Source organism: Nematolebias whitei, chromosome 10 (genome assembly GCF_014905685.2).
Source record: "Nematolebias whitei isolate Nwh7 chromosome 10, NemWhi1, whole genome shotgun sequence".
Taxonomy (NCBI): Eukaryota; Metazoa; Chordata; class Actinopteri; order Cyprinodontiformes; family Rivulidae; genus Nematolebias; species Nematolebias whitei.
In genome coordinates this window covers 47,372,896-47,387,852 of record NC_056507.1, presented here as the reverse complement: position 1 = coordinate 47,387,852, position 14,957 = coordinate 47,372,896, and the positions used below count along the sequence as shown (strand labels likewise).

The 14,957-nt window shown below is 43.5% G+C and overlaps 1 protein-coding gene across 1 annotated transcript in view; it reads right to left on the bottom strand.

The window, feature by feature from the left end:
- Window positions 1–14,957, bottom strand: part of aass (aminoadipate-semialdehyde synthase) — a gene marked incomplete at its 3' end in the record, with an annotated part of 190,092 nt that overhangs the window by 132,202 nt on the left and 42,933 nt on the right. Inside the window, 1 exon segment of the mRNA XM_037683658.1 lies at window positions 2,720–2,896. Within this exon segment, the coding sequence (XP_037539586.1) occupies window positions 2,720–2,896 (177 nt within the window).

Below are 14,957 nucleotides of genomic sequence, written 5' to 3'. Positions count from 1 at the left end.
CCACTCTGGAGATGGAGGCAAAGGTGAAGACGGCTGTCTTCAGCTTGCCAGCCCAGCTGCAGCCTTGTTCCAGTGTGATGTCACAACTGGACAGCGAGGCCAGATGGAGTCAGGGCGATGAGCCCGGGCAGAGCCAACCTTGCCGCCAGATCATCCGATCAGGGCAGACGGAGGTGAGGGACGGAAAGTCCCTTGTGTCAGCATCCTCCTGGATTATGTCAGGCAGCTCCGAGAGGAGGGCACGACGGCTGGGAGCGGTGTAGTCGCTGACGTGGGAAGATCCGAGGTGGATGAGCATGCACTCGGCCACTCGTCTTCCGTCACTACGCTCTCCAGGAGGGAAGGGGCAGCTCCGCATAGCCTTCTCGGAGGAGTCATTTGGTTCACTGTGTGACTCTGCGTCAAAGAAGGCGGTGGCGTCGTCTTGCGCATAGCGTCCCGCCACAGAAAAAAACATTCAGCGGAGCTGCTGCCAACAGCGCCTTTTTCGAGGAAATCATCCTATTTACCTCGAGAAAAAACACGTTAGAAAAGGCGGTTGCGTCGTCCAGCGAGTAGCAGCCCTCCATGGAAAAACATTCGGCGGGACTGCTGCTAACATCGCCTTTGAAGAAAACATTCGGTTACCGCAAGGACAAACAGGATAGAAACGGCTGTGGCGTCGTCAAGCAGGTAGCGGCCCGCCACAAAATAAACATTCGGCAGGGCTGCTGCTAACATCGTCTTTTTCGAGGAAATCATTCGATTACCGCTAGGAAAAAACGTTAGAAAAGGCGATGGTGTCATCCAGCGGGTAGCGGCCAGCCACGGAAAAGTACTCCTCGGCGCTTACCTTGAAACAAGGCTGCTCGTCTGCTTCTCCTTGGGGAGGAAGAACTCACCGGGACAGCAGGAGGTTGGCGTGGCGGAGACCCAGGCAGCCTTAGCAAAGGTTGTACCAGTCAAAGCTGGACAACTTTCCTTCTTCATTCTTCTGACAGTGCTATTAGCTTGCTGAAGAAAAATGGGAGCTGATTACCCGCTCTTAACGTAATTTATACGGACCAGGTGGGGCCCACATAAGAGGTGGGCGTGGACTAAACTTTTCAGTGCGATGCTTTGCATGACGGGATAAAACCCACCAACGACAACTCTTAAAGGGCGAAGCCTATACGAAATAGAACTGAACTGCCAAACAACAAATTTTGTGCAGAACACAGACTTAGGTGTCTGGAAATGCGTCTCAGGAAGGATGAATGCTACTTTAAAGATTATGTGGCATTCATGCAAGATATCATAAAGAGAGGTGATGCTGAGAAAGTGCTGGAGGCTGAACTAAATAACCAACCAGCATGGTATATTCCTCACCATGGCATCTACCATCCTCAGAGGCCTAATAAGATTTGTGTCGTCTTTGATTGCTCAGCCAAGTTTCAGAACACCTCTCTAAATGAGCACCTCCTGTCAGGCCTGGATCTCACAAATACACTTGTTGGAGTCCTGTGTCGTTTCAGGAAAGGACATGTGACCAACATGTGCGATGTAGAACACGTTTTATCAATTTCATGTTGCTACAGAAGACCAGGGTTATCTCAGATTCCTATAGTGGGAGGACGGTAACCTGGATCAGCCACCATCAGTGTTTTGCATGAGAGTACACTTATTTAGCGCAGCATCTTCGCCTTGATGCACAAACTTCACATTCAAGCATTTGGTAGCTCAAGGAAAAAGTAAGTTTAACCAAGCCACTGTGAAGTTCATACAACGCAACTTTTATTTGGATGATGGGTTGGCAAGTGTGGACTCGGACCAAGAAGCTATTCAGATTGTAAAGGAAGCCAGAGAACTATGCGACACTGAAAAGCTGCACTTACTCAAGTTTATTAGCAACAGAAAAGTAGTAATTGCTACTATCCCAAAAGAAGAATGTGCAACTGGAGCAACAGACATGGATGGAAAAAAAATGGAAAGAGCCTTAGGGGTTCAATGGTGTGTAACCTCAGACAGGTCTCGCTTCAGAGTTCTTGTAAAAGCCAACCCCTTTATTAGAAGAGTGCTCGTCACTGTGGCCTCTATATTCGACCCACTTGGATTTGTTACTTCATTTATTCTAGTAGGTAAAAGAATCCTCGAAAGAATGTGCCAGGAAAAGATGGATTGGGATGAGTTGCTTCCGGAAGATCTCAAGCCTCAATGGGAAGCTTGGCTCAGAGACCTCCAGAACCTGTCCACAATAAAGATGCCACGTTGTTACATCCCATCAACATTCAACAAAGATTGGCAGTTTGAGTTACACAGCTTTTCTGATGCCAGTGGCAAATGATTATGGCATGTGCTCATACTTACGAACTGTGACAAGGTCGGGAAAAGTACAATTCACCCTTGCAATGGGGAAAGCCAGAGTCGTTCCTACTAAAGTGATAACCATTTCAAGACTGGAGCTTTCGGCCGCAGTAATAGAGCTAGCTCTATACAGCACCGAGTTAGCAGCAACATAGCTGTAGTGGTGGCAGCAGTAACATCTTAGTAGCAGGCACAGACAGTAAAAGTAGTAGTTGTAGTAGCAGCAACACAGAGTTAGCAGCAACACAGCTGTAATGGTAGCAGCAAGCCACATCTTAGTAGCAGGCACAGACAGTAAAAGAAATAGTAGTTGTTGTAGTAGCAGCAGCACAGTGGTAGTTGTAGCAGCTGTAGCAGAAGGGATCTACAAGCAGCCTTGGAATAATGTGTAGCTCACCTTTTTTAGCAGATCATCCAGAAGACCCATGTTGGCTTCTTGAGCTTTGATGGTGTGGGAGAAAAAGGCATAGGTCTTCCTGGGTATAACTTTGTCTTCTGGCGGTCTCTTTACTCCAATAATTAGCGTTGCCTCTGAAATATCCTCCTGAATAACCGCCCCTGCCTTCATGTAGAACTGAAAACAAAACAGGCCTAATGAAAAACACTGACAACAACAACTCAGCTGTAATTAGAGATTTGGTTTATTTTAATAAAATGATAATGAGTGTAAGTTTTTAGTTCCTATAGTTGAGTAGTTCATTCAACCTTTATTTATACAGGTTAGTCTCATTCGGTCACGAGGACTCATTTACAAGAGAGACCTATTTTAAACAAAAAACATAAATGAGGTGCACACAACAATACAATATCATATGAAAGCATATACAAGAAAAAGTATATAAATGAAGTAATATAAAACAAAATAAAAAACATGCTACATTATAAAACAGTGTAAGACACTAAAAACAGGAACGTGTCTGCATTGATTTTAGCCATGAACTTAACAGATGTTTAAAATGAGGAAGAGCTGAGGAAAGCTTCTACCCTGAAGCTGTTAAGACTTAAATCCTAAACCAGGATTATCTCTGAAAAAAAATCAATGTAATGCTATGGAGAGCCATTTCATTCAAAATGTTATTTAATAATGGAGTTTTATTTTGTGACACTTTTATTTTGTAAAGCTACTTTACATATTTCAGGGGCTTTTATTTTTTAACCCCGTTTTTCATTTTAAGCACTTTTTATTTCATGTTCTTACATTCAAATGAGGAGTGGGGTTTTCTCTGTGGGGCGGGTCTGGTCAAGATTTGCGGATTGCCTCTGTTTCACAGAAACTGACGTACTCCAATCTTTTTTGACCAATCATAGCAAAGTATTCCCCTCGCTGAGCTCTGCTTCGTCCAACTTACTTCAAATCATGAATTAACTGTGTTCAGAAAGTCACAATGAAAAGCGGGCTGGCCAATATGGAGAATGTTGGTTACGTATTGTAATCCCAGATTCTATGAGTGGAAGCGTAGCCCTTTAAAATCTGTCGCTGTTGGGCTTACCCGCGCGCAGCGCGCTGAACACTGAAAACTTCTAGTCCACGCCCACCTGCTGTGTGAGCTCCACCCGGTCTATTATAAATTGCATCTGGACCAGAGATCGACTCCCAAAGGCTTACTCTTTTCTTCAGCCATTTGAGAGCCAGTGAGGTCCAATTTTTAAAGGGCTACACTTACACTCATAGAATCTGGGGTTACAATACGTAATCAACGTTCTATTTCGTGTAAGCTACGCCCTTTAAAAGCTGTCGCTATTGGGTTTAAAGGGCGGAGCAGGGTTTGGTCCATGCCTCACTGGGTCTGTCCGAGAACCATCAAAAACACCCTGATATCTGCCTAAACCTCTTTCTTTATTCAAAAGTATTACACACCATTGATCCATGTACCTGATGCGTACTAGATTACAGGCGTGCAGCCTCTGTGCCTGATCTTAACTGAAGGAATGTTTATTCATATCAGGCAATAGAGGAATAAGAGAAGGAAAAATTTCCAATGAGGAAGAAGGAATTTTCCTGTTTGAACAAATAATTGTAGGGAAAAAAAAAATGCCCACTAATAATGACAGAGCAGGGCTGTGTTGTTTTATTGTTTGTTGTTTTTATATTTTATATTTTTATATAGTTGTGTGATTGTGAAAAATCACTCTGACATAACTGCAAACTGAATGTGTCAGCGAAGAGCTGGAGACATCTCGTAAATAAAAACGGATGAATGGGGTCGGTGATGACCATGAAGCCGCAGAGCAGATGTCCTGCATAGACACCCCTCTGTGCAGAGTTGTGGAGGTAGAAATCCCCCTGGTGGAATGAGCCCCGAGTCCTTCAGGTGGTTGAAGGCCAGAAGATCTATAGGCTTGTGATATAGTTTCACATAACCAATGTGACAGACGCTGAGAAGATAAAGGCTGAAAAAGTGATCATTTCCTGAAATGTACAAACAATAGATTGGATTTACGCATTGCGGCTGTGCGTGTCACATAACACCTGAGTGCGTGTACTGGACAGAGCAAGTGAATATGTTCCTCCTCCATAGTTTTATAGGGAGTAGGGCTGAGTACCGAAAAGAGGTTCTTAAATGGCACCAACCGAACTGCACCGGTCGGAGTAAGGATTGAAACGTCACTCTTTTTTCGTGTCAAGTTTCGGTATTGGTTGTAAGGTGTTACGTGGTTTCAGCATGCAGGCAGGTAAAACACCAGACATATAGCAAACAGACTACGTGTTTACACCCAGAGCTGTATTGAGCTGCCTCACCTAATCTATGTATAATGTATGTCTATGGTGCTGGTGATGCCCAAAGACGGGGTTTACGTGTGCAGCGTGTGTTGTCGAACGGCTTTGACGACACACGAGCAGAAAGTTGCTCCATGTGTCTCTGCAAGAAGACAGACGGACAGCAGCCTCCCCCCTCCTCCTCTCAGCGTGAGTCAGTCTGTGTGTTAAACGGACTGAATCAACATTCCACGGCTGGACTCTTCTTTATCAAAGAACTCCCGAGGATGGCTCTGTGTCTGTGTTTCAGCTGGTGAGTTTACGTTTGTTAACGTTACTGCAGCTTAACACGTACATTGCGGTGAAATAACACTAACTTTAAGATATTAGTGTGTAAATTTATTTTATCTACGTAGATAGCTAAACTCGGAAGCTAACTAAAGATTGACAGTAACATAAATCTTAGCTTGTAAAAATGTGTTCATCTATCCAGTCAGCTGCTTAAACAGTTCACCTAATGTTCACTGTTTATGTTAATGTTCTCCTCACAGGAGCCTCTGACCCAGATGTGAAGACAGAGACAAAAGAAAAGTGAGGTGGGGGCCACAGGACAATCACAGACTTTGTTGTTAAAAGTTTGTCGTCTTTTCTACAGTGGAGCTGCATGGTGGAGGTAAGTTAAGCTGTAAAGGATATTGTTGACCAGTTAAGCTTTTATCTCTCAGCCTAGATTATGTTTTTTGAGCAATAATAACACAACCATGTTATTGTTGATGTTTTGTGTTCTAATGTCAATTAAGGAGATGATCAGAGCCCTAAACCCCAGAGAACCACAGAGAAGATTCAGGAAGAGACACAGAGGTGCAGAAGTCTGCATCAACTCTAACCTCAGTGAATCCAGTGACCTGCTGGTGGAATGTGAGGGACAATATGTCAGTGCTATCAAACTGACAACCAGGTGTCTGTGTGTGCAACAATCATCATCTACAGCCTCAGAGTGAACATTTTCTACTGCTGGAGACACCATCAGCCAGGAGTGGGCTTGTTTGTGTCTAGAGAAAGCAGACATGTTGTTTCTCGAGAAAAACTGTTCAGTGAAAAGGTCCTCAGTGTGTAGCAGTGAGCATTAGACACTGACGTGTCACTTGTCGTTTGCAACTGTTCTTTTGAACTGGAAATTATTTGTTTATTTTAATGTAAGAAAACTGCATACCAAAGTTAAAAAATAAAATTCACAACATGTACTGTAATGTGTAATGTAATTTTATTCTTGTTAGAATTAATATTAATTACAAAATTGGTACCGGAAAAAGAACCGTCCAGGAACCGACACCGAAGTGAAGGTACCAACACCGGTTCCGATACCTATTTTTTTAGAAAGGTACCCAGCCCTAATGGGGAGGGGGACAGAACCCATCCAGTGTAACGATTCTGGACCTGAACAAACTTGTTATGCTTTTGGCTATAAAAGCAGGATTTGATCGGAGTTCTGCTGAGCTCCCATCTCCTTGAATTCCGAGACAAGAAGGAGCGACTGACAGTTTTGACAAGTCACTGACTCTTTTAGCTGACGTCAGAGCTAATAACAGGGCTGTTTTGAGTGACAGATACTTCAAAGGTATCTGGTCCAAGGGCTCAAACAGGTCTTTAGTTAGTGCACCGAGAACGAAGACTAAATCCCACTGTGGTGCCAGGTCGCATATCACTGGCCTGAGCCGGCGTGCACCTTTCAGAAAACGTTTTGTTAAAGGGTGATTGAAAACTGTTCTATCGTTGAAACCTTCATGACAGGAAGAGATTGCTGCAGCATAAGTTTTAATTGTGCTGAAAGCTAAATTTCTGTCCAACAGCAGTTGCAGGTAGGATAAAATGCAGCCCAGGGAACATGAAGTCGAGTCCACCTCCTTTTCTATGCACCATTGCTGAAAAGCAGCCCATTTAGAAACGTAAACAGCCATAGTGGATTTTGCACGTGCCCCTGGATGGTACATATTACGTCTTTGGAAAAAAAACACATTTTTCTAAGCGTTCTCGTTCAGCGGCCACACCCAAAGGGGCTGACCTATTATAGGAGGGCTCCTGATTGCTCCTCCAGCCTGCAGGAGTACATCCTCTCTCCACAGCAACTTCCACGGTTGACCCGTCAGCTGCTGCAGAACCGGGAACCACGAGGTGTTCATGCGCTCTGAGGCGATCAGAATAATTTTCAGATTTTCCTCTCTCACCTTCTCCAACAGTGCTGTTATCAGGGGAACTGGAGGGAAGGCATACATCAGCGTATTTGGCCATGGTTTATGTGCAAACGCATTCACTCTCAGTGGCGGAGCATCCCGTGGGTTTAGGGAGAAGAATAGGGCGCATTGAGATTTCTCCTGAGTGGCCATCAGGTCCACCTCCGCTTTCCCGAACCTGCTCCTGATTTGCGAGACTAGATCTGGATAAGGAGACCAATCCCTGTCCAGAGGGCCTCCTCTCGACATAATATCTGCTCCTCTGTTTAGAACGCCTGGGATATAAACTGCTCTGATAGAACGTAAATGTGTGCGTGCCTAGCAGAGCATTTTCCTGGCTGCGTTCAGCAGCTGAGCCGAACAAACGCCACCTTGGCGATTTATGTATGCCACTGCGGTTCTGTTGTCTGTGTGGATCATCAAGTGATGACCCTGAACCAGTGGGGGCAAAATGTCTGAGCACTTTCTTTACTGTGAGAAGTTCCAAAACATTTATGTGACAAGACGTGCCGGCCAGCCACGCACCTCCAATTGTTTGTGACAGGCAGGTCCCTCCCCAGACAGAGAGGGATGCATCTGTGAACACCAATGTGAATGACATCACTTTGACCAGGGGAATGCCCTCTGGCAGGTTCAAGGAATTCCCCCAGTGGTTCAGATCCGCACACACAGATGGGGGAATGGTGATCAGGTGCCGTTTGTGATGTACAGGGTCGACTTTCAGTGAATTGAACCATCTTTGCAGGCGGCGCATAAACAATAAACCAAGTGGCACCATAACATGAGCCGCTGACATCATTCCTAGCAGTCTCATGACTGTTATTGACCTTATCCACAAAGTCCATGGTGTGGGTCCAAGGTGAGGGATGTCATCATGGAGACTGATGAAACAATGGTCTCTTTTGATGTCACATCACTCTTTACGTGCATTCCTGTTGATGATGCAGTAGAGGTGGTCAGTTTAAAATTAAAATCAGACACCACTCTGAGCAGCAGGACCACGCTTTCCACAGAACAACTGTGTCAACTCTTGAAACTGTGCCTGCAGTCAACCTACTTCACATATGGGGAGCAATATTATAGGCAGAAACATGGGTGTGCTATGGGGTCTCCAGTTTCTCCTACTGTTGCCAACCTGTACATGGAGGATGTAGAAAAGAGAGCCTTGACGTCCTTTTCAGGGACACCACCAAGTCATTGGTTCAGGTATGTTGACGACACCTGGGTTAAAATTAAATCTCAGGAAGTCCAACATTTTATTGACCACATCAACTCTGTGGATAAATACATCAAGTTCACACAAGAAGATGAAAAAAATGGCAAGTTGGCTTTCTTGGACTGTGATGTCTCAGTTTCTGATAGAGGACATTTGCAAACTGAGGTGTACCGCAAACCCACCCACACAGACCAGTATTTGCAGTTTGACTCCCATCACCCTTTGGAGCACAAGTTAGGAGTCATCAGGACTCTGTATCACAGAGCAGACAGTGTCCCCACTAGCTCAGGAGCCAGGCAGAAGGAGAAATCCCACACAAGACAGGCTCTAGAGCAATGTGGATATCCTAACTGGGCCTTCCTGAAAGCAGAGAAGAAACCCAAACAGGACTCCAGTCAGCCAACAGGTGAAAAGGAGGAACCCAGACCCAGACCAGTGGTCATTCCATATGTTGAGGGAGTATCAGAGAAACTGAGACGTTTATTTTCTAAACATAACGTCCCAGTGGCTTTTAAACCCCAAAATACATTACGGCAAAGACTGGTTCATCCCAAAGATCCAGTCCCCCGGCACAAACAGAGTAATGTTGTGTATGCTGCTCAGTGTCAGGAGGGCTGTGATCAGTCTTACATCGGGGAAACAAAACAGCCACTGGCCAAAAGGATGGCCCAGCACAGAAGATCAACATCATCAGGCCAGGACTCTGCGGTCTACACTCATCTCCAGGCCAGCGGTCACTCTTTCAGGGATCAAGATGTGCACATCCTGGATAGAGAGGAACGATGGTTTGAGAGAGGAGTAAAGGAGGCCATCTTTGTGAAAAGAAATCGTCCATCGTTAAACAGGGGTGGAGGCCTACGTGTTCAATTGTCCCCCTCTTACAAGGCTGTGATTGCTAGTATCACTCAGCCCTCTGTGAACAGTAAACAGCCATCAGTGTGCTAATGATCCATTGTTAGGCTGATGGTCCTTCTTGAGCATGTGATCAACTGGTTTTGGTTGTCAGCAGCAAAACTGGTTGATCCACTCTGAGAAGGTGCTAGAGACTGAGCTGAATACAGCTCCTCAGACTGAGGAAGTCTCTCGGATGAGACAAAATGTTTCTACATTTTTTGTTGTTTTGCTTTGTTTTATTTTTTAATGTCCAGAGGACCAGAATTAACTTTTTTTAGATTTTTCTACCTGGATTATTGAGCACGCATCAGGATATTGTGTTAGTATTTTTGTTGATTTAAAAAAAGCATTCGATACTATTGACCACACTATTCTCCTTGAAAAATTAAATAAATATGGTATAAGAGGACCAGCATTACACTGGGTATTTAGCTATTTAAAAGATAGGAAACAGTTTGTACAAATAAATGGTGTAAGATCTGACCTGTGCAATATCACTTGTGGAGTTCCTCAAGGCTCTGTACTTGGACCAAAGTTATTAATTTTATATGTGAATGACTTAGTGAATGTATCAGGACTCTTCAAATGTGTCCTTTTTGCAGATGACACCACATTTTTTTGTTTGGGTTAAAATGTAAAACGGATGTTGGAATTGATGAAGACAGAATTTGATAAAATACAAACTTGGTTTAAACTTAATAAATTATATTTAAATTTAGATAAAACTAAATACATGATATTTAGTAACAAAAAGAGAACTGTTGATGATCCATTTAAAATTGAGGGTGTTGAGATTTGTAGAGTTAATGAGATGAAATTTTTGGATGTAATCATTGATGAACAGCTAACATGGAAAAATCACATCAATTCTGTAAGAACAAAAATATCTAAATCTATTGCAGTACTATACAAAGTCAGGGAATTATTAAATGATAAAGCTCTGTACATGTTGTATAACACAATCATTGTTCCACATTTAATCTATTGCATTGATGTTTGGGGGAAAGCGTGTAAAACATTTACAAAACCTATTTTTATTTTACAGAAAAGAGCTGTAAGAATTATCACCAGAAAGCATTACAGTCACCCATCAAGCACATTATTTCATCAACTGAAGTTACTGAAGTTCCATGATTTGGTAGATTATAGTATTTTATCAGTTATGTATAGGGCTCAAAATAACACATTACCATTAAATATCCAAAGAAATTTTGTTAAAAGACAAAGTTGTTATAATCTTAAGGGGATAGAGATATTTGTCAAACCAAAATTCAGAACTAGTCTGAAGGGAAGGTCTACCTCAATCCAAGGAGTTGGATTGTGGAATGTTCTAGAGAGTGATGTGAAAAATGCCAAGTCAATGTGCACATTTAAGAAAAAGATCAAAACTGAATTGTTAAAAAAGTATATATGAAGTAGCTTAGTGTGTGTTTTGTATTAGAATTAGAAAAAGTAGAAAGTTATTCATTTTGTTCTGTTACTTGAAGATTATTATGATTGAAATAATTGTTTGAAAAAAGGGGCAGATATAATAAGATTTTTTCTTCTTTCTGCTGCCTTTCATTTTAAATCTTTTGTATCTTTCTTTATATTGTTATGGAATTGTTTTATACTTTTTTAAAATGAATAAACTTTATACCATTTATCATTTATCAGTTATCATTTATCAGTTATCATTTATCAGTTATCGGACGTACAACTGTGGCCTGAGAGATTCAGCTGAAAGTCCTGGTGCACCTTTTATTTGAACCTGCAGAGATTTGAACAGCTGATCTGAAGCAAACAGGCAGGAGTTCACCTGAACTGACCACTCCTGCTGTGTTTGATGGTCTCCTCCTTCACCATCCATCATCCATCCATCCATCCATCCATCCATCCATCCATCCATCCATCATCTTCTGCTTCAGGGTTGTGGGAGCAGCATCTTTACCAGGGAGGCACAGACATCAACATCCACCTCTTCAACTCTTCTAGGACCCCATGGTGTTTTCAGACCAACTGACTATTTATTAATTAATATCCTGATGCTGCTCAATAATCCAGGTAGAAAAATCTAAAAAGTTAAGTCTGGTCCTCTGGACATTCACAAAACAAACAATACAGTTTATAATAAATTAACAATAAATGTTTTTTGTTTGTTTGTTTTGTTTTTTGAATGTCCAGAGGACCAGACTTAACTTTTTAGATTAATAAGTAATAAATTTATGTTTTTAAATTTAATGAAAAACAAACCTTTCAAATTTAAGGACACAATTTAATCTAGTTGTTTTCAAGTCTGTAGTTTATTGTAAAATCAGTTTGAAAGATTACAGCACAGTGTGATGTTTTGCAATTTGAACATGAACCTTGTGCATATCTGCAAATAATAAAAGTGAATACTAAAATGTAAAACACATGGGTTTAAAGCAGCAGGAAGGCAGTAAGGTAGGATTATGAATCAGGTTTAAAAGTTACAGCTCATGAGGTACTGTATTAGAACATGACATCTCTTCCACAACATCTTGTGACAAAGTCTTCAGGGTGTTCTTCTTCTAATACGTTTAGTGGTGGCTAGTAAGTAGCTTAAGGAAGAACTACCGCCACCAGGTGGTAAGAGGAGTTGGATTCTAGTCCCCGCCTACAGAGCCGGTCCAGAAGTGTAAATGGAAACACAAGGAGACACGAGCCGATCTGAACCGACCCGAACTGACCTGATCCGCACTGTGACAGTGGAAAAGGGGCAAAAGTTGGGCTCATTCCCAGTGAGAGTTGGACTCCGCCAAGGTTGTCCTTTGTCACCGATTCTGTTCATAACTTTTATGGACAGAATTTCTAGGTGCAGCCAAGGTGTTGAGGGGATCCGTTTTGGTGGCCTTAGGATTGCGTCTCTGCTTTTTGCAGATGATGTGGTCCTATTGGCTTCATCAGATCGTGATCTACAGCTCTTGCTGGAGCGGTTCGCAGCCAAGTGCAACACGGCCGGGATGAAGATCAGTTCCTCCAAATCCGAGGCCATGGTCTTGAGCTGGAAAAGGGTAGAGTGCCCTCTCCGGGTCAGGGAGGAGGTCCTACCCCAAGTGGAGGAGTTCAAGTATCTTGGGGTCTTGTTCACGAATGAGGGAAAAATGGAATGCGAGATTGATAGGCGGATAGGTGCAGCATCTGCAGTGAAGCAGGCGCTGTACAGGTCTGTCGTGGTGAAGAGAGAGCTGAGTCAAAAGGCGAAGCTCTCAATTTACCGATTGATCTATGTTCCCACCCTCATCTATGGTCATGAGCTTTGGGTTGTGACCGAAAGAACGAGATCTCCGATACAAGCCGCCGAAATGAGTTTTCTCCGCAGGGTGTCTGGGCTCTCCCTTACAGATAGGGTGAGAAGCTCGATCATCCGGGAGGGACTCAGAGTAGAGCAGCTGCTTCTCCACATCGAGAGGAGCCTGTTGAGGTGACTCGGGCATCTGGTTAGGATGCCTCCTGGACGCCTCCCTGGTGAGGTGTTCCAGACACGTCCCACCGGGAGGAGACCCAGAGGAAGACCCAGGACACGCTGGAGGGACTATGTTTCTCGGATGGCCTGGGAACGCCTCGGGATTCCCCTGGAGGAGCTGGCCTAAGTGGCTGGGGAGAGGGAAATCTAGGTGTCCCTACTTAGGCTGCTACCCCCGCGACCCGACCCCGAATAAGCAGAAGAAAATGGATGGATGGATGGAAATATGGTAGTATACTCATTTTCACAGAGCCCATTCTGCACCCCAGGGAGTGAGGCAGAGACTGCTATCCAGCAATGTGTTGTCCAAGGTTCGCCACGAGAGGTAAACAATGAACCAATCGAGGTTCCCATTATCTCGAATTACCCAGATTCCAAGGTATCCCAATGTTTTAAAACTAATTTTAAAAGGAACAGTGTCCAGGATCCTTTTCTCCATAGAGGTCACATGCATCAGTTCACTTCCTTGAAGGTTAACTCCATAATCAGAAAATCTCCCAAATTTTTGACGCAAGCCTAGTAACTCAGGAACACTAGAAAGAGGATTTGATTCACACAAAAGCATGTCATCCACACATAAAGAGACCTTATGCTCTGTGCCTAGTCGATTGAGCCCATTACTGATGGAGTTCTGCCTTAAAGCTATAGCCAATGGTTCCATTGCCTACGCAAATAGAAGTGGTGAGAACAAGCACCCCTATAACATACCCCGCTACAGTTTAAAATAGGAAGATACATTACAGTTGGTACAGACCACCACCATTGGGGAAGTATATATCAGCCTCACCCACGATATTAAATTGGGGAGCAAATTTAAATAACTTTAAAATCTCAAAAAGGTAATCCCACTCCACCAGGTTCAAATGCCCCCACCGCATCTAATGAAAGAATGACTTCATCACATGTGACTTCATGTGTGTGTTCGGGGGGGCTAGGAGTTTACAGTACATCAAGTAACTGCCTAACATTGAAGAAAGCCTGACGGTTTTTAACAAACCTAGTCTAATCAGGCAAGCAAATAGAGGGGACCACCGGCTCCAGTCGTTTTGCCAAGACCTTCGCAAGAATTCCAACATCAGTATTGAAAAGCGAGATGGGTCAATATAGCCTGGTATCCACAGGTCTGGTTCTTGTTGTAGCCTGTTGTGTCCGGTTCTAGTGGGACCTCTATTTTTGTGTCTCCACTTTGCCTATAGTTCTCGTTTAGTGGGCGGATTGTTCACCTCTAGTGGGCGGATTATTAATATCAACGCACCTTACCAGCTGGTGGCGGTAGTGCTACATTAAGCTCTTTTCTAAGCACCACTAACATGTATTAGAAGAAGAAGAGCCGGAAAACAACACAACCAAAATGGATGACCTCGTTGCTTTTTTCAACGTTCTGCTCTGCCTGTTGCTTTTTCTCAGAGTACAAGAAAGAAGGAGACTTCGTAGAGAAGCCATTTTCAAACGTAGAAGAAAAGAGATTTTCAGACGTCGAAGAGAACTGATGTTCAGACGTTTAGCATTGATCCGAACCCAGAACAGGCTGTGTTTACCCTCTCCGAACGGTCTGGAGCACTACAGGAGAGTGTTGGAAGCTTTAAATCATTATGATGTAGCAGACAGGATGCAAGCTACAGGATGTGTGGTAAGCAAATGCTAACTGCTGCAGTGGTGGGCTTTACATTTGAAAGAAAAGACTGAGTAAAATTATGTAAATATCAATGAAGTAGTTTATTAATACATGCTGTGTGTGTGTGTGTTTCAGATGAGTCTCCAGCTAATTAATCCTACTCGCAGCAGACCTACAGTGTGGGAATGGAATAGATCATGTCAGTGGTGGGATGTTATTGTTCCAGGTTTCACAAACGCTCAGTGGCTGCATAACTTCAGGATGTCTGAACAAACGTTTAACTACCTGTGCAATAAACTACGTCCAGCCCTGGAGAGGCAGAACACAACATACCGCCAATGTGTGCCAGTGAAGAAGCGAGTGGCTGTAGCTCTGTGGAAACTTGCAACAGGTTCAGAGTACCGTAGTGTTGGACATCTTTTTGGAGTTGGCGTCATGACGGTGTGCAGGTGTGTACATGAGTTTTGAGCAGCAGCTGAGACATTGCTTGTGCCAGAACAAATACGCATGCCTAC